This window comes from Protobothrops mucrosquamatus, unplaced genomic scaffold (genome assembly GCF_001527695.2).
Source record: "Protobothrops mucrosquamatus isolate PMUCROS unplaced genomic scaffold, P.Mucros_1.0 scaffold288, whole genome shotgun sequence".
NCBI lineage: Eukaryota > Metazoa > Chordata > Lepidosauria > Squamata > Viperidae > Protobothrops > Protobothrops mucrosquamatus.
The window spans coordinates 88,002-107,981 of NW_015386632.1; the positions used below are offsets into that span (position 1 = coordinate 88,002).

Here is a 19,980-nt window from a genome sequence, read left to right on the forward strand (position 1 = left end):
ATGGTTTCGTTTCAGATGTAATACATTCCTGTGGCCCATTTTATATTTCGCAATATGAAATCTTGTAGATTCTTTTCAGGTTAACACATGTATAAGACTTAATTCTGAGAAACTTTAGTTTTCATATAACAAATAAAACATGGGTGATCGAATTTGTCACATTGTGGAATTTGATTGATAGATAGATAGATAGATAGATAGATAGATAGATAGATAGATAGATAGATAGATAGATAGATAGATAGATAGATATGATATAGATATGTTGTATTCCTCCATATTATATATACAAAGACATCATATTAAATATACAATGCATTTATCATAGTTCTCTTTGGATAGAATTCTTTTATTACTGGTTAGAGAATAGAGAGAATTTTTCATTCCTAGATTTTAGCTGTTCTAATTTTCTAACCATTCAGTAGGGAGTCTAAAATGGTTTACTTCTCCAGCATGATTGGATGGAGAATCCACAAATGGGTTGTCTTAATCTTCCTGCTCCAATAAGACTAAGTCTGAAGTGTAAGTATGCCTCTGCTGTGCAATAGTCCCCAGTTTTAGACTTAGTCTCTTGCTCTACAGACGCGTTTTTGATTGCTCAGACTACAGCAGGTTGTATAACCCATTTGTGGAATTTCCTTCCTTCCATCCTGGACTTTAGTTAATAATATTATTAACTATTAATTATTAATGCTCATGACCAGGTATTGTAAATAATGAATATGCAGCAAATTGCAAAAACTATCCATTTGCCACTATGGTGAGGTCCTTGAAATGATTTTATTTTATTAAGGAACCAATTTTTTCACTAGCATTTTACTACTCATTAGGCATTTCAGATAAAGATGATTTAAAGTCTATGAAGAGACTTTAAAACCTCAATAAATCTTTATATTCAAAGTGTCATCCTATACTGTACTCAGTGCTGCGATATTGAGTTTTATCTTTCACGGAACAGAATCCTATGTTTGGAACGACAATAAGAACGTGGAGTAACTAGAATGCGTAAGAACTCCCCTGATGTATGTTAACTGTACTTCTGCACATAAATCCCCTAGCTTTCCCTCTGTGAAGGTTCCTATAAAGTCTTTCCAATTAAAGTACTGGTTAAAATTAACCTTTAGAGAAGCATTTCGTATCCAGTTAAGGTCGAGTCCTAGCTAAAAGCTTTCTTCTTCTAGAAGAAATCTATGGTTTCAGATTTGAATTATTATGGCTTCTCACATAATTCTTGATGATGCTGTGATTTGACAGCCACTTTAGAAATAAAGCTGCAATTTCCCAACTTGGATTTACATATAGTAGGACTCTTCACTATTCTAACAGATAGCCACTTTGGTAGTCTTTAACCAATCTACTATACTAAGAGATAGTAAAAAGACTACTATAGCTATTTTATTAATATTTTCTCCATTTTGCATAAGAAAGCATTCTCTTGGGCTAAACTTAAGTGTTCTGTCATACGTGGTTCTAGAAGGGAGGTTTCTGAAATGGAACAAGCCAACAGTTATCTCATGTATCGCTGTGTTGCCCTCTGATGTTCTGAATGAATAAATACCCAAATTGGGTATTGTAACCCAAATTGGGTTGCCTTGAAGAGTTGAATATCCTCCACTGCACTTTTGCAAATAGTACCTCAAAATAATAGGTAATGACAGATATAAAGCTTTAATACCTACACTGCTTAATTTCAGCCTAAACAACCCAAGTTTAATAATGTGGCCTCTTTTTCATTCAGGCTGTTTCTATAATATGTATTTTTTTCTGAAGCAGCTGTGTTAACAGCACATTTTCTAAACAATATTCCCATTTGTTTCAACATCACTAACATATTAAAAGTGCAATGTACACACATGACTCATCTGAATAATAAAAATATTAAGCAGAGATATAACAAGGCTGTAGTCAAACTGAAAATAGCATGAATATACAAAAGAAATCCCTGGGGAGAAACATTAGAATATAAACAATACAAAGTGCAGAATTGCTTGCAGATTGCCATTTCATCCAAGCTGAATAGGTTTAATCATTTTTCTCAGAATTAAAAGGGATTTTAATTAAAGGGAGGACATGATCAGTAATTCCATTCCCACTTAAGGAAAAAAGGTTTTGTATATTTTGCTACTATTTCATAAATTGTCTGTGACTATCTCCCAGATTTGGAAATAAATTTGCATCACTTAAAATCATCTCTAGATGTGTAGCAGATTTTTCCTCTTATCTATCAATCTCTGATTTAAAAGACTGAATGGAACCCTGCAAGTACACAAAGGAATCTCCCACAGATCTGGGACCGAAGGAGATATAAATGGTAGCCTCACAGTTTTGTCCTAAATATTGATTGTCTTGCTAGTTTCTATAAAATATAAATATAAGTTCCTGAAAATCATGGGACCAGCTTTTATGTGTTTGCTTGGAAATCCTTCTCAAACAATTAAAGAATAGAATAGAATAGAATAGAATAACAAAGCTAGAAGGGACCTTGGAGGTCATCTAGTCCAACCCCCTGCTCAGGGAAGAAACCCTATACCATTTCAGACAAATGGCTGTCCAGTCTCTTGTTAAAAATTTCCAGTGTTGGAGCATTCACAGCTTCTGGAGGTGGGTTGTTCCACTGGTTAATTGTTCTAACTGTCAGGAAATTTCTCCTTAGTTCTAGGTTGCTTCTCTCTTTGATTAGTTTCCATCCATTGCTTCTTGTCCTGCCTTCAGGTGCTTTGGAGAATAGCTTGACTCCCTCTTCTTTGTGGCAGCCCCTGAGATATTGGAACACTGCTATCATGTCACCCCTCGTCCTTCTTTTCATTAAACTAGACATACCCAATTCCAGCAACCTAGAATTTTTATGTCTTTTTATGTCTTAGCCTCCAATCCCCTGATATCTTTGTTGCTCTTCTCTGTACTCTTTCTAGAGTCTCAACATCTTTTTTCCATCATGGTGACCAAAACTGGATGCAGTAATATAACTAAGTGTGGACTGTTGCTTTCCCTTATTATTTCTTGTTCTCCCTTTTTCTACATAATCATCTATTGTTGTTTAGAGGCTGAACATTTGGATATATATTTTAGCAAGAAAATGAAGTTTCTTATTAAAATGTCTTCAAAGTAAAAAGATATTTCCATTCCAGCTATTTTCACATTTTAAAACTATTTTTTTTCTTAGAGTGGTGCTGAAGTGACTCATCTTTGACAAGAAGGTTTAGATGTCTCATGTTGAATAGATTAAGGCGATGTGGGATTCTCATAACTGGGGATAGGAGCAAGGACCCTAGGAAACCTATGTCTTGCTAGCACAGACAGTCATCCCTCTTTTCAAATTCCATCTCTCATTGAAATTACTTCCAAATAATGATTACTGGTTTACAATGGAATCACTTCAGCATCACATCTCAGACATGTTGCCTGAAGCATTTATATTAAGGTCAATCAAATGTTATGTGGTTCTTGGCCTTTTTTATGTTTAAAAAAACCTTCTCCAATCAAATAGTTTAGCCCTGTATCCTGATCGCAATTTGCAACAGAGAGAGGAAGAAAGGGTTGATGGACAGATAGAAGGAAAAGAGATGGTGCTGAAATAGCCTCTGATACATTATCAGAAAAGGAATGTAGCTCTCAAAAGAAAAAAAATATCTAACTCTTATTCATACTAATTATTACATTGGAATTATGACTTACGCAGCCAGTAAAGCACGTAGAAGATCATCTGCTAATGGTAGCCTGAAGGATTTGCAAACAGTCCTGCACTTGTCACTGGCCAGCAGTCCGCATCTGCGCAAACAAAAGTAATGACTTTCTATTTATTTTAAAATTGGAACTAAGAACAATCATGATGCACGGTTTAAAAGAATGTTTAGATATGTGCTAGAAAGGAATGTAAAAAGGATGGAAAATGAAAAGGAAAACTGATTCAAATGTGCCTGGCTATTTCCTTTAGTCCTCTGTCTTTAAAGAAAGTTTTGAGCCCTAGAGAAAACCAATGTTCCTGAACATTTTCACTCTTTTTACCAAGCAGCCACTTGGCTTCCCCACCAACCACCTCCTGCCAATGCTCCTCTCATCTTCCCATCCCCAGTTCTGGCATTAACTAACCACTTCTGTGATGTATTTGTTGGAGGGGAGGGGTGCCTTCAATTCATAGCTGAGTAGCCACCTTCCTCACCCTTTCTCCTTGCTAAAGAATTCTGCCTCTAAGACACTAACACCCATGTAATTTATATTTATCTTCGCTTTTAAATTTATAGCTTTATATTGATTGAACTATTTTGGTCTATGATTTGTTAACAGTATTAAGATTCAGACCAAAATCACGCTATAGGATATTTAGAAAAACAAAAATCTTGAAACATACTAGAAAGGTAAGAAAGTTATAACTGATACAGTACCATTCCATGCCTTTCTAGAATATTAAAGAAACCTGGAGTCAACTCTCTACTTTTGCTTTGGTTCAATATAAAGTAAAAAAAAACATTCAGTATCTAAATCAAAGTATTCCTAAGTCCAAATGACCTACAGTTAATGGAGGTCTTATATTATGCATATGTATGTCTTATATGGCCAAAGGGCTGCCATTGACAATTGTTCTCTAATCACTTAGGCTGAGGGATGAAGTACAGTTATGAAGGAAGGGTGATTATCCCATTGTAACTGTGCTTCTGACAGTTTCCCTATTAGTTCTTTGTATTGCATGATACCCAATTTAAATGGGAAGGATGGCAGGAGTGACAGTAATTTCTGTTCTATTCTCCCATGTCAGGAAGGCTGACAGAGAAAAGCTATTTCCAGTGTCAATCCTCTGAGATATAGATATAGGCTTAAACTTTCCACCACACACATTGATTTGAAGTGAGAGGAAAGAAAGCTCCTATTTTATTAGATTGGGGTTAATAAGAATTAAACTATGCAGATTTGATAATAGAAGAAATTCTTACTTTTCCCGATCTCTGTAGGCCAAGGCTGCCAACAGCTGGCCAAAATTCTCAAAGTTATTTTTCTTGAGATGTTCCTGGGACACTGCCAGAAGATAAGTGGCATCCATTTCATTCTCCTCTCTTACACTGTAATATCGCCCAATAGTCATAATTTCATGTTCTGCTAATTTTCCATCTGAGATATTCAATAACACATTTCTAAAAAAAGAAAGGTAAATTAAACTATTAATCCATCCTTCCGTCCACCAGCATTTCTAGATTAGTATATGTATAGTGTGCAGAATGTTTTGTGTGTATCATCCAGCAGTAAAATACAGCTCTTTCTAATGCCAGCCGAAACGAAAGAATATCTAAATAAAGAATGGAACAAACAATGTCTATATTACAGTATGTGTACCGCAATATCACTTAAAACATATTCTATGACTAGTATCTTGTGTAATTTGGGTCTACAAATATTTTCTAAAGTATCATGTTTGGTTTTTCTACAAAGAAGGAAACACTTAGCATTTATTTGTGGCATCTTAGTTCTTAGAGCTTTGTTGTTTCCTTGCAGACATTTCATTACCTGACTAGGTAACATATTCAATGCTAGTATGTGGGGGGCTTACTCCCTATATATGTAAAGCATAATACTTGCCCTGTCAGTGTTGATGGAGATAAGTTTTCGCCATGGTAGTTTTTTGATTAGGGTATTGTTTACTGCTTAATTGCTTGTCTGGTGTTAATCCTTTTTATTTGGGTGTTGGCTGTTGAATGGATATGCTGTCGTCTTTTGGCTTCTTAGTTTTTTTTATTGTCTTTATGAATGGTATGTAAATGTGGATTGATGGCTGATTTACACAAAGTTTTAACAGTAACCTACATCTATTCTCATTTATTTATTAATTTACTTACTTACTTATTATATATTCATTTATTTTAGCTCTTATAACTGAATTTTCAAAGACAAATTGGATTACAAATGGTCATTTAAAAAACTGTTTTTATCTTAAAATGCACAGTGAGAGAATACTCAGTATTGCTTAAAAATGATAACATTCATTACTAATATATTATTGGACTAAATTTTTCACAATGGCTTTTCATCCAGATAGGGAGCACACTGATTAATTTTCTTTGAGAAAACATTCAGACCTCAAAGCATAGAGAGCAACTATGCATTAAAAGCTGTGATAAGCAGCCACTGATAGTGACATCTGTATACCTAAAGGAAAGAAATTCTATTGGATAAGGCTTATTTTACGGCTACCCCTCTCAGCTCTATTGATTTCAATAAACATGGGTTCTGAAGGTAAACAAATAACACAAGCAGATTTTTGTGTGGACTTTTAACTAACCTCAATCCAATAATTTCAGGGCTTTGAAGAAAGTACTAGTATTTTAATAGTGCCTTGAAATGTACTGTCAACTAATGCCTCTGATCCTGAATTAGTGTAATACAATCTGATTGTTTAGCCTCAACAAAAATGTCTAAGTTTTGTATAAACTGAACTTTTTGAATAAAAAAGTATGCTTACAGGCTACATTACTGAGATGAATTCCATTTCTCTTAACTGGAAGTATAAGCTGATGGATGTTCCAAGATGTATTACCCCATCCAATAGTAATTTAATCCCTCTATCCAATTAATAATTCCTTATTTGAAACACTTTTTTGTCCCAATTAAACTTTAGCCTGTTCAACCATATCTTTCCCCTAACTACCACCAGTATTTCAGTTTCCTTAGAATTTATAAATTAAAAAAGAGGTGCACAGCCATTTGAAATCTTCATGTTAGTAGCACTGCAGCAAAAACTTTATAGGTCATTTCTAGTGGTTTAAAGTAGATATTAAATAGAATAGAAGATAAGTACGGTGCAACTAAAAATCATAGGGCACAGCAAAAATCCCAGAATAATACTTTTTGAGATAGATCTTCCAGATAGGATTCAAGCAGCCATAATACTCCATTCCTAAAGTCAACCCAACTGAAATGAAACCATCCAAAAGAATATTATAGTCCATAAACTGACATCCTGCAGGGTATTCTAGAAAGTTTTGTCCTTCAAATGAGGCATTAATCTGGTCTAAAATTACCTAAAATGAAATACTACTGAAATGAGTATTCATTATCTTTTGCTGCATGTTATACTGTTTGTTTTTCACAATGAGTTACATAGAATGAGATGGAAAAAATATCATCATGGCAATATGTCGATTTCTGAACTTTTACCTACTCAATTTAGGATTGCTTTTAAGAATATTGATAAAAACTATGTAATTATAATATGGAAATAAAGATGCAAGTTTAATAAACCAAGAATGACACTTAAAACTTGCACAATCCATCTAAGTTAAATTTAGAATCTGAACTATACTGTATGTTATTGACTGATGTCTAGATTGTGCACATTTGGGGATAGGAACATTTTTTTTATCTTTTATTTTCTCTGGGCAGCTCCAAATGATTTTTCTTTGGATTATAAATAATAAAACTGGGTGTATCAGGGTGGTTGAGAAATGAGTATTATTTTCAAAATTATTCTGTCAACCTAAGGAAAAAAGATGAAGTAAATTTCTAGTTTTCTTAAAACTCTGCAGTGGTCAGGAATGATAAACCAAACAATGGTCAACTTCAATAACTGAAGCTGTATTCCTACATTAGAAGTTGTATTCTAATAGTGATAAAAAGATTGCACTGTGTCTTGCTTAAAGGCACTGATTTGTAAATAAGATTGTTTTAACTCTTAACAGGAGACAACTATTTTATAAAGACTTATGTACATTTGCTCAAGAATAGCATAACGTTCCAAGAAGAAGGAACTCTCACAATCACAGTAATGTGCACACATGACTTTCAGATTTTCTTTCATTATAGCAGCATAATCAATATAGATTCATCAAATATCTTCTGATAAGGTACATCTCTGAATCCCTTGGAATACAATTCTGTACAGATAGTCCTCGACTTACAACCATTCATTTAGTGACCATTTGAAGTTACAATGGCACTGAAAAAAATGATTTATGATGGGTTGCCACACTTACAACTGTTGCACTGTCCTCAATTATGGTATTAAAATTCATGCACTGGGCAACTGACATGTATTTATGACAACCGCACTGTCCCAAGGTCATGTGATCACCATTTGTAACCTTCCCAGCCAACTTCCAACAAGCAAAGTCAACGGAGAAAGCCGGATTAGCTTAATGACTGTGCAATTCACTTAACAACTGCATTGATTCAAATATCTGTGACAAAAATGATTCAATTGAATCATATGATTCAAATATCTGTGACAAAAAAGTTCATAAAATGAGGTGCAACTCACTTAACAGCTGCCTTATTTAGCGGTGTAAAATTTGGGCTCAATTATGGTTGCATGTCGAGGATTACTTGTACAGGATGACCCTGAAGGAACTGCCTTATTCATGAACTTTCTTCAGGTTCCTGATAGGGCTCCTTGTTAAAGGACTCTTCAGCCTTAATCCATGTAAAGCATAGGGTTAAAAAATGGTATGTTGAATTCAACCGCCATTTTGTTATTTATATTGTCTATAGTTATAAACATAACATTTTGTTCTATATATAGAATGACCAAGGTTTAATTGCCTTTTCTGCTCTGGGAAAAATCTTTCATAAGCATGTTTAAAACAAAACATGCTAAATGGATGAATAGTTAAGAGTATAACAGCTCATATGTTAGAAAGCTCATTTTAACAATATTCTACATAAAATTTAATAAGTGGTCCCTGTGGTACTACAAAATACTTTGCACTAGTTTTTGTGGTTCATGCAACAGAGAACATCTATAGCTAAATAAATTATCTCCCTCTCTTTATAAACAAGAGAATCTCACACAATTAATACAACAAAAAAGAGCTAGTGGTTAAGACACCCAGCTAGAAAGCGGCAGACCATGAATTATGAGTCCTGCCTCAGTCATGAAAGCCAGCTAGGTGACTTTGGGTCAATCAGTCTCTCAGCCCAATTCACATCACAGGGTTGTTGTGGGGAAAACAGGAGGAGGAAAGTGTGTTGGATATATTTTCTGCCTTGAGTTATTTATAAAAACAATGGAGGGGGGATACAGATAAACAAACAAATAAATAAAACATAATACACCCTATTAAATTTGAAATTAATTAAATTGCTATTTGTCTGGATGCTCAGGATCTTACCTGAACTCATCATAATCAATCATGTAAGTGCTCTGAGGATCAGCGGCTGCAAAAATCTGTTTAATTTCTCTTGACCGAGGTTCTCCTATAACTTTCAATTTGTTCAGTATTACATTGATGTTGGCCATAGCATACTAGAAAAAAAAAGATGAGGGAGGTTCAAGGTTGATCTTGCTGTACCATTTAACCTAGTGTAGTGCAAGACTGAATTCTAATGACACCAAATTATTTGTTTCCTTATGACATATACTTATTGAACATTAAAAAAAGCTAAAACTAAATTCCAAATTACCACTTATTAAGAATGCCAGAGAGTCATATGCCAATAGACTGTCAGACTGCACATGCACTCTCCCAGTTTTCTTATATGGAAAGCTAGCAGTTTCAGCTTGTATCTCACCACTGCTCTTTCCTGAGTCTTAACATGGATAATAGCATTAGTGGAGAGCCAATTTAGTGTAGAGGTTAAGGCATCAGGCTAGAAACTGGAAAAGTATTGGTTCTAATCTTTAGGCATGACACCAGCTGGGTAATTTTGGGCCAGCCACTCTCGTCAACACTAGAAAGAAGACAATGGCAAACCATTTCAAAAAAAGTCTTCCGAAGAAAATTGCAAAGACTAGTCTAGGAATCAAAAATATCTCGAAGCCCCACCCCCCGCCCCAAAGTATTAGGGAGGAGGTATTTTGGAAACTTAGTATTTTTGTAACTCTTGGCTTGTTCTGTGAGGAATTAAGACAGCAAAACACATCCAGGGAATACTATTGTGAAAGCAAGACAATTTGTCAGATTGTTAATAAGAACATTTCATTGCTAGAATGCAGAAAACAAAACCCAGAAGTTAAAGAACTGGAGAGAACAAACAACTTGCACAGGACTTGGACTGATCCAATGCCAGTTCTCAACTTTAAAATTTAAATTTAAAAAATTAGACTAATACTTGTAAGACTTGTAGTTTCCTAGTCATATGCAATATTTTCCTACTGAAAATACCAATATTTTCCAGTGAGAAATTCTAAAAACATTCATTGTGCACTAATAACTGGCAAAAACAAATGGTAATGATTTTAAAGAGTGAGATCCCATTTTGTCCTGCATCTAATTTGCATTCAAGACAAAAGCTAAGTCACATTAGATTTATGGGTTAGGCAACTATTGTAGCATGATCTCCAGTATGTTTGAAATGGATCTGAATTTTAGCATTGCTTATTTTCACTTGTATATATTTGAACAATGGCATTGTAAATTCTTTTTAACTTGAGAAAATGTTATCACAATATATGGTCTTTTAAAAATATGTCTATTTCAACAGAATACATTAAGTAGCTATAAGCATCAAATAGAAGTGATATATAATACTGTTTAGTTTCTGGATTAAAATAAAAAAGTAAAAAAGAAATCCTACAATTCTGCCAAACTTTCATCAGGCTAGTTTTATCTTTTCATTGTTTAACTGTTCTTTATCCAATAGGCTTTGCATGAATGCTATAGCAAACAAGCAATCATAACAATAATCAAATATTCTTAGGGATTTTGTTTGATTAACTTTAGCCCCTTTGTATTTTGTATGGGAAAATAAACTGGTACACCGCAGGCCTTATCAGTAGTTCCCTTTTTGTTACTATTATTATTTCTTTCTTAAAACACAGGTAGGATTAGAACATTATGAAAAATCAGTCTGTAAACTTCAGTCGTCAGGCACAAAATAAACTCCATGGCATTTACCAAACTCATCATGTAGCATGTATTACTCATAGAGCATATTATTTTTTTACAAAATCAAACAATGATGGCTGTTTTGATCCTCAGCATATAAACAAAGGTCTTCAGAGCCGACCTTATTTAGGCAAGATAATAAAGCCACAGAGGCCTTCAAAGGATAAGGATTAGCAAACACAGCCTTGCCTCATTTGCATGCTTCTCCATGTAGTTGAAAGCATATTCATCAGCATCCACCAAAAGAAGGACGTGGCCATGGAAACACACTTTGGCTCCAACGAACAGGTCCTTAGCTGTGTAGTATTCAGACGGCTCACTTGTATAAAGCTCTTGCCCAGGCTTTTTAATGCGACTTCTTTCCAAGAATTTCCCACCAATAACTCCTATAATGAGAAAACCGTGAGCACACTAGATCTTTCAAATGGAAGTTATAAAATACAAATTAAAATAAAACAAGACTCATACATTTCACTCACCCACATTGAATTTTCCATAGAAAAGTTCAAGTAAAAATTATTAACGTTCATTTCCTCCCTGCCCCAGATTTCCTGCTATATTCACAATGTTAACATAATCAAATGACATTCTTCTTTTATTTCACCACAATGATCAAACTCACAATTTTTAGAAATTTTCATGAGCCACTGAGAATCATACTATCATTTTGGGAGAAACTAGAAGGATTACAGCAGACTGGATTCATAAGAGGTTAGGAAAATATTAACTCAAATGATTTGAATTTTATTTTTATAATTGTATTGCAATGTAAGAAAATAGAAATCAATACAGATAGCCAATAAATATATTTTCCAGTGTTCCAATATCTCAGGAGTTGCTACAAAGAGGGAGTCAAGTTATTCTCCAAAGCACCTGAAGGCAGGACAAGAAGCAATGGATGGAAATTAATCAAGGAGAGAAGCAACCTAGAACTAAGGAGAAATTTCCTGACAGTTACAACAATTAATCAGTGGAACAACCTGCCTGCAGAAGCTGTGAATGCTCCAATACTGGAAGTTTTTAAGAAGAGACTGGCCAGCCATTTGTCTGAAATGGTATAGGGTTTCCTGCCAGGGGGTTGGACTAGAAGACCTCCAAGGTCCCTTCCAACTCTATTATTATTATTATTATTATTATTATTATTATTATTATTATTATTATTATTATTATTATTATTATTTAGGAATCCCTAATTTGCATAACGTTAATAATAATAATAATAATATATAAACAAAAATAAAATAAAAATAATTTAATGTGTCAGATTACACATACTGTATATCTGTGTTTGTAAGGTATTATGAAATCTATGCCAATGAAATGCATTGAATCATTTTTAGTTAATAGAAAAACAGCCTTTTCAAAAATTAATGTTACAGATCTCTTGAATCCATCCTTTGATATCTGGGATAATACATTTCTAGTCATTGAACATAATTCTTGTGATTATTCCTCATGCCTAATATAGCCATTCTTCCGCCACTGCCCCTAGTCAGATTCCATTATTTTGAAATAAATGATGTAATATAACTTTGACATCTTTAACATGAAAACATTTACCAGTATATCTACATGCTTACATATGACATCGCCAAACCGCCAAAACAGATATGACCAAATCATAAGTGCTCACGTACCGCCAAAGGAGCCTGGTTATCCAAGGAATAGGCCAATATTATAATTGCAGAGAACACTTAATAAATCCCAAGTAAAGAGATCTAGCTAGTGTGGAAATAGATGGCAAAAAGTCTACAAACCGCCCATCAAAATGTCAAATTTCTGAGATGTAAAAACAAAAATCAGACCAAGATAAATCACTTCCATTTCTTTTTCCACCGGTAATATAACCTGTAGGCAGTTGAAAAACAAACTGAAATTTTTTAGAGGGAAAAATAAAAATACTTACAAAAACATGATTGCATAAGTGTGCACACCCTTAAACTAATACTTTGTTGAAACACCTTTTGATTTTATGAGAGCATTCAGTCTGTTTAGGTAGGAGCTTATCAGCATGGCACATCTTGTCTTGAGAATCTTTGTCCTCTCTGCCTTGCACAAGCACAAATATGTCAGATTGCGAAGGCACTTTTTTCTGTGCATGGCCCTCTTCAGGTCACCCCACAGATTTTCAATTGGATTCCAGTCCGGGCTCTGCATGGGCCATTCCAAATCTTTGAGCTTCTTCTGGTGAAGCCATTGTTCTGTTGATTTGGAGGTATGCTTTGGGTCATTGTCATGTTGAAAGGTGACATTCCTCTTTATCTTCAGCATTTTAGTTGAAGGTTTTGTGCCAAAATTGACTTATATTTAGAACTGTTCATAATTCCCTCCACCTTGAACCCAGTTCCAGCTGAAGAAAATTAATCCTAAAGCAAAATGCTGCCACCACCATTCTTCACTGTGTGTATGGTGTACTTTTGATGATGCGCAGTGTTGTTTTTGCACCAAATATAGTTTTTGGAATATGGCCAAAAAATTCTACCTTAGTCTCATCAGACCATAACATTTTCCCACATGCTTTTGTTAGACTTGATGTAGATTTTTGCAAAATGTAGCCGGGCTTGAATGTTTTGCTTTGTAAGAAAAACCTTGTCTTGCCCCACCCTGCCCCACAACCCAGGCATATAAAGAACACGGGAGATTTCTGTCACATGGCGTACACCAGTACATGTCAGAAATTTCTGCAGCTTCTTTAATGTTGTTGTAGGCCTCTTGGCAGGCTCTCAGAATAGTTTTCTTCTTGTTTTCTCATCAATTTTGGAGGGATATCCACTGTTAGGTAATGTCACTGTTGTCCCATATTTTCTCCTCTTGATGATTGTCTTCACTGTGATCCATGGCATATCCAATGTCTTGGAAATGTTTTTGTATCATTCTCCTGTCTGATACCTTTCAACAATGAGATCTCTTTGATGCTTTGTAAACTCTTTGTAGATCATGGTTTTTGCTCTAAGAGGCAACTGGGTAAATGTCAGAAAAATCCTATTAAAACAGCTGAACTTTATATGGGCTTAATCAGACACTTTAACTGATGTTAGGTGTATACTGACTACTATTTACCATCAGTTTGAATGTGATTGGTTAATTCTGAACACAGCAACATTCCTATTTATAAGAGGCTGAGCACACTTATGCAACCATGTTATTGAAAGTTTTTTATTTTTATTTTATTTTTCTCCACTAAAAGATTTCAGTTTATTTTTCAATTAAATTATAAGGCTTACGTGTTATATTAAAGGTGGGGAAAAAATCTGAAGTGATTTATCTTGGTCTGATTTTTTTTTTACATCTCAAAAACTGTCATTTTAACAGGGATGTGTAGACTTTTTATATCCACTCTAACAGCTGTGGGATTCAGTTAATAAAGACAGCAAGGATTGCTTTCGCTAAATAATGCACTAATGCCTTATGACTGCATCGCTTAATGACAGCAATTCAGTCCCAATCACAGTTATAAGTAAAAGACAATCTCTATCCCAGGGGTCTTCAAACTTGGCCTTTTTATGACTTGTGGACTTCAACTCCCAGAATTCCTCAGCCAGCATGCCTGGCTGAGGAATTCTGGGAGTTGAAGTCCACAAGTCATAAAAGGGCCAAGTTTGAAGACCCCTGCTCTATCCTCTTCTTTATCAGAGGTGCTTGCAACAGAATTACTTTCTTACCTGTATTTCTTTGGGGAGGTTCAAACACTGATATAGTGTCATCACTTAGAAAATAAGAAATAATGAACTTCCGATCTTTAGCGATGGGATCAGAAGTAATATGTTGTGCAAGGAACCGCAAAATATTACTTTCAAGGCCTTGTCTGAAAAAGCAGAAGAAAAGTTTTTCAAAATTGTGTTTCATTTTCTCTTTACCTGGAGAAACAGATCATTTCATTTTGCAAAATAACATCCCATCATCAGGATTTATATTAATTCAATTTTGGCCCTCCAAAACTGCTGTGGGAAGTGCATTGCAGCATGCTAAAATTAGTGCCCTTTGGAGTTTGGGGACAGTTACACAATGTAAATATCTTGCTGCTTTGAAAAGAGGCTCAAAAAACATACTTAGGAACAGCAGACTGATTTTGTTGGGCTTCTAGTCCTTGATATGTTGTTTAAATGCACTAAGTCAGTGATGGCAAACCTTTTAGAAACCGAGTACCCAAAAACTGGCCCCGGCCCCGCTCCACGCCCCCCTGCCTGCCCCTGCTCTGCCCCCCAACCCCCACCCCACCTGCTCACAGGACCACTCACTGTCTACAGGCCCGCCGCAGATCGCCCAGGCAGCCCAGCAGCGCTATGGCGGCCACACCCTCTGCCCGCACTCTGCAGCATCAACTGCATGATGGAGTGTGAGGGCAGAGTCTTGTCTACGCTGCCTGGCTGCCATGTCCGTGGCTGCGCTGTTCCGTGTGGGCCATGCTCGAGGGCGAGTCTCCTTCAGGGGGGCTGCTGGAGAGGAGGGGGTCACGGGGGAGGCAAGGCTGGGGCAACGGCACGCGTGCCCACAGAGAGGGCTCCGAGTGCCACCTCTGGCACCCGTGCCATAGGTTCACCACCACTGCACTAAGTGCACTCTAATACCCAATTATTAAGAACGCTTCCCTGGAGAAGCCAAGATCCTGAAGTTTTAGGGAGATGGTCATGAACCATACTGATCTGTAATTGTACTCTATAAGGAAAAACTCAAATATGTGGGGAAATCCCTAGCTATATGTGATATTCCATATCAAGGCTTTCTCCATTAATTCATCAAATTTACCCATGCAGTATACAATAATCTAGATATCCTAATTCCAAAAATTGCTTTACAAATCCCAGACAACATTGCAAAATAGAGCATGATAGAGGATATATAAGTGATTATAAAGTGGAGGTCAGAAGAGATAAATGGAATATGATGGTTCTTAGAATTTTCTAATAAATATTTAAGATGAATGACAATATATTAGGAGATTAATATTAGGAGACCATAACCTTTGTTAATAGGATTTGTTTTCTAGCTGAACAGAAAATATGACTGCTACAATTACCCATTTGTGTTGACATTATGAAAAAAAAATGGGCATCTCTTCCTGTCACTTATTCAAATGGAGAGAAAAGGTTCTGAGTATCACTTTTATTCAGATACCTGTCTTTTTCCATGAATTTCTTGAAGTCCTTTTGGGGAGGTTTAGGAAGTAAGCTAAGGCAAGAGCAAAGAGAGTCTTCTTCAGATCCAAAACCACTGTATGGAGGAATGATTCTTTCTATTTTCAGAGGAGGTGCTATCTTGTATGGAACTGGAATAAAATCCTCTGTGAAACACAAGTAGCAAATCAACATATTTCAATTAGTTCTTGAATATCAGCCCTTACATTTATATATCCCATATATCTATTAAAATAAAATAATTTTCCATTTTTTTTAAAAAAAAGTCATAGGATAAGTATGTGATTTAAGAATAAGACATTTCTCTAAACAGGAATTTCTGTAAAGATTTTTCCCTGTGTATCACCATTGATATTTCCCTTTGCTTCCTGTACTTTTTTTATAGATAGGAAAAACTTATACATTACAAAAAATAACTATACATTATTCTAAAATATTGATCTTTATTCACATCATTACAGTTTTTAGATTGCTTTAGTCATTTTAAATATAAATACGGCTTACTAAAGTTTACCTATAATAATTTCATAAATATATGTCATAACATTTTTTTACCCCAGCCAGCTATGTATATCTTATATGTAACCACCCTGCCCTCGCTAACATTAAATTGCGTGGGTAAACCAATGCATTCTCACTGAGCTCAACTAAATTACAACTAATAAAAGAGAATATTTATAGCTCAGGATTGAAATGAGGGGTTCTTGTTGTTCTCTGAGCTTGACATTTCATTCCCAAAACTAGGTAACATCATCCTACTAGCACTGATGATGTTACCTAGTTTGGGTAATGAAACATCTACAAGAAAACAAACAAGCTCAGAGAGCAACAAGGACCTCTACATTATAGCTATATATTTGTGAACAGTTGCTGGGAGTCGGGCAGTATTGTACTAACAGTACTACTATCACTACTTATAATAATTATCTCTGTATTATATGAAATACCAGAACCAATCTATGAATTGACCCCACCCCAGAGAAGGATTAAAAGAGAAAATTATAACATATGCAGAATTATCAGTAGAAAGACAAACTTCTGCATTGAAAGTAATGCCCCCAAAAGATCTGGCACCCATAACGAAGGATGTGAATAAGGCCCTTCCAAGGATTAAAATAACATGTATCAAATAGACCAATCAGTTTGCCTACAGTACAGCAGTAGTGATTACAGAAAAACTAAATATCAAACTTAGAAAAGCAAAAGCAAAATCATATGCAATCCCAAAGTGAAAGATCAGACTGGAGATCAAAATAAAGAAATTAAGATCAGATGTGAGTAATTTAAAGAATATGAAAGAGCAAAACCTGAAGAATGTAAAGAACAAGATAAGCCTAATAAAAAAATTGTCTTAGTACAAGAAAAATGGAAGAAATCAATTTTTAGAAATCATAAAGCAGCAAATAACAGCAATAGTGGGGAACACTGACAGACAGATCATCCAATTTAAATAAAATCACCTATTTCAATCAGACCAGAAGCAATTCTACCGAAGTATAAATGACAACAAAAATTCTGAAAATGGAAAACCAAATAAAAAGGAAACATTTTGGAAAGACATATGGGAAACTCAAAAAGAATGTAAGATGGATAAAAGAATTTGAAAATTAATTTAGTAAAAATCAAATGGAAGAGCCAATAATATCAGCAGAAATGGTTAAAAATCAGGTGAAAATGAATAAATAGGATAATGCCTGGAAATTATCAACTGCACAGCTTTTGGCTCAAATAGTTGACAGCTAAACAGCCTAATGAACTATTGCAATAATTGACAAATCTTAATTTGATTCATAACAAACCAGTGAAAGGGAGAAAACCAGGAAACTACAGGCCAACAATGTTTAAATTACTCACCAGCATGATGGCAGGCAAAATGCAAGATTATTTAGAAGAAAATAACATTGTTCCAATAGAAGAAAAAGGAAATAAAAGGAAAAGCAGAGATACAAAAGATCAAATTCTGAGTGATAAAATGGTTTTGAAGAATTGCAAATGGCAAAAAGCAAATTTTCATATGGTCTGGATTGATTCTAAAAGGCATTTGACTCATTACTATATAGTGGGTTATCAAATGTTTGCAAACAACTGGTGTCAGTTAGAATGTGTATAGGAAAAATAATGAAGCAGTGGAAGGCAGAACTGGTGACTGGAAATGAAAAATATGGGTTTGTCAGCATTAGGAGAGGCATTTTCTAAGGTGACTCATTATTACTCTCATTATTTGTCATAGCTGTGGACCCACTTTCAGTGATTTTGAAAAAAAAAACACCAAATCTTGGCTACAAATCAACAAAAAGTTCTAATAAAATCTTAAATCTGCTTTAGATGGATGATCTGAAGTTTTATGGAAAATTAGAAATTAAAATCCAATCATTGACAAGTATTGGAAGAATTTTTAGCACAAATGATTTAGAGAAACGTGCTACGCTAGCAATAAATCAAGGAAAAGTCACAAATAGCAATGAAACTGAAATGCTGAATGGCCAAACCATCAGGAGCCATCAGGATGAAACCTACAAGTATCTGGGCACTCTACAGTTGGGTAACATCAAGTTAAATTAAAAATGTGATCAGTAAAGATATCCAAAGAGTGAGAAAAGATTGAATATAAAAAGTAGTACTCAGTACAAAAGAAGTACATTGCGTGGTTTGGTCAAGAGAATAAATAAAGATTAAATCACAAAACAAACATATTAAGGAAAAGTGAGTGGGTTGAGAGGAAGGAGCAGGCCAAGAAAATTGTGATTAAACAGAGCTGATGTAGTCTGAAAGAGATTAGAAATCTGACAAACAAAAGACAATGCATGAATCAATAAATGAACATAGCGAAAGAAAGAATAGCTTCTCAAGACTGAAAGCTGTGAAGTTATACTGAAGAGGACTGATATACATTAAATTTAGCTACGAGCTTCTTTTTCTTTTTTCTTCTCTCTTGACTTCAATTTCTTTTGCTTACTGCTTTTTATTTTCTCTGCATTATGTTGTTTATACCAAAAGGGAATAACATAATAGCATACTCCAAACAATAAATGGGATATGTTCCTTGACAAAAACGTTTCTAATGTGCAAGTTATCTTTTTCCCCCGAATCTGAATTTCAGGACTTGCATAACAAATTGATTGCTGATTAAGATCTTCCTTGCATTCCAACAGTGCCACCTAGTGCACTTTCTTGAAGATGGGATAACAGCAACTACATTTAAATGGTTCTTCCGACAGAACAATTGTAAAAATTGAAAGTCAGCTCTTCTACTTCTCTCTCACCAAGCAACTCTAGATCACATCAAACTCAGCTTGAAACCGAAAGCTGAAAGCAATGCATTGTGTTAATGTCTCAAGTGCATTTATTTTATTCATTTGCTTGAGTATTTTTATTGTTCTAGTGTGCAGATTCTAATAAATAAGCAACTGTTTCTGTTACTTTTCTCATTCTCTCAGAAGCATTGTTGCCGGGCAGGATGTGAAAATAAATCTTTCTCACAAGCAACCACACATTGTTTTCAGCTGGAGAGTGCCCAGTAGAAATCATAAAATGCAGAGATGATCAGGCTCAAACAAATAGCTTACTCTGGTAGTTAATAATTGCCAATGAAGCAGGCTATTTTAATTCACATTTAACTCTCTAAGAGAAGTCATTTCAATTTAAAGGACTTGAACTTAGGTTTTGCAATGGCTGTTGTCTCTCTAATAGAGTTCCCATGACCAGGTTTTATTACCATCTGATATAATCTGATATTCAGACACCAGTTTGTCTAGCATTGAATAAACAAAAAAAGTGAATCAGTTAAAAAAAAAAAAAAAAAAAAAAAAAAAAAAAAAAATAAAAAAAAAAAAAAAAAAAATAATAATAATAATAATAATAATAATAATAATAATAATAATAATAATAATAATAGTAAAGTTGGAAGGGACCTTGAAGGTCATCTAGTCCAACCCCCTGCTCAGGCAGGAAACCCTATACCATTTCGGACAAATGGCTGTCCAGTCTCTTCTTAAAAACTTCCAGTGTTGGAGCATTCACCGCTTCTGGAGGCAGGT

At 34.8% G+C, this 19,980-nt stretch overlaps 1 protein-coding gene across 1 annotated transcript in view; it reads right to left on the reverse strand.

The window, feature by feature from the left end:
- The window catches only part of EFHC2 (EF-hand domain containing 2), a 58,544-nt gene that overhangs the window by 4,680 nt on the left and 33,884 nt on the right, over positions 1–19,980 (reverse strand). The window contains exons 8-13 of the mRNA XM_015814867.2: positions 15,924–16,089; positions 14,471–14,613; positions 10,998–11,194; positions 9,093–9,226; positions 4,929–5,126; positions 3,676–3,768 (exon numbers count right to left, since the gene is read on the reverse strand). Coding sequence (XP_015670353.1) covers positions 3,676–3,768; positions 4,929–5,126; positions 9,093–9,226; positions 10,998–11,194; positions 14,471–14,613; positions 15,924–16,089 — 931 coding nt within the window. The remainder of the gene's footprint in view (positions 1–3,675; positions 3,769–4,928; positions 5,127–9,092; positions 9,227–10,997; positions 11,195–14,470; positions 14,614–15,923; positions 16,090–19,980) is intronic.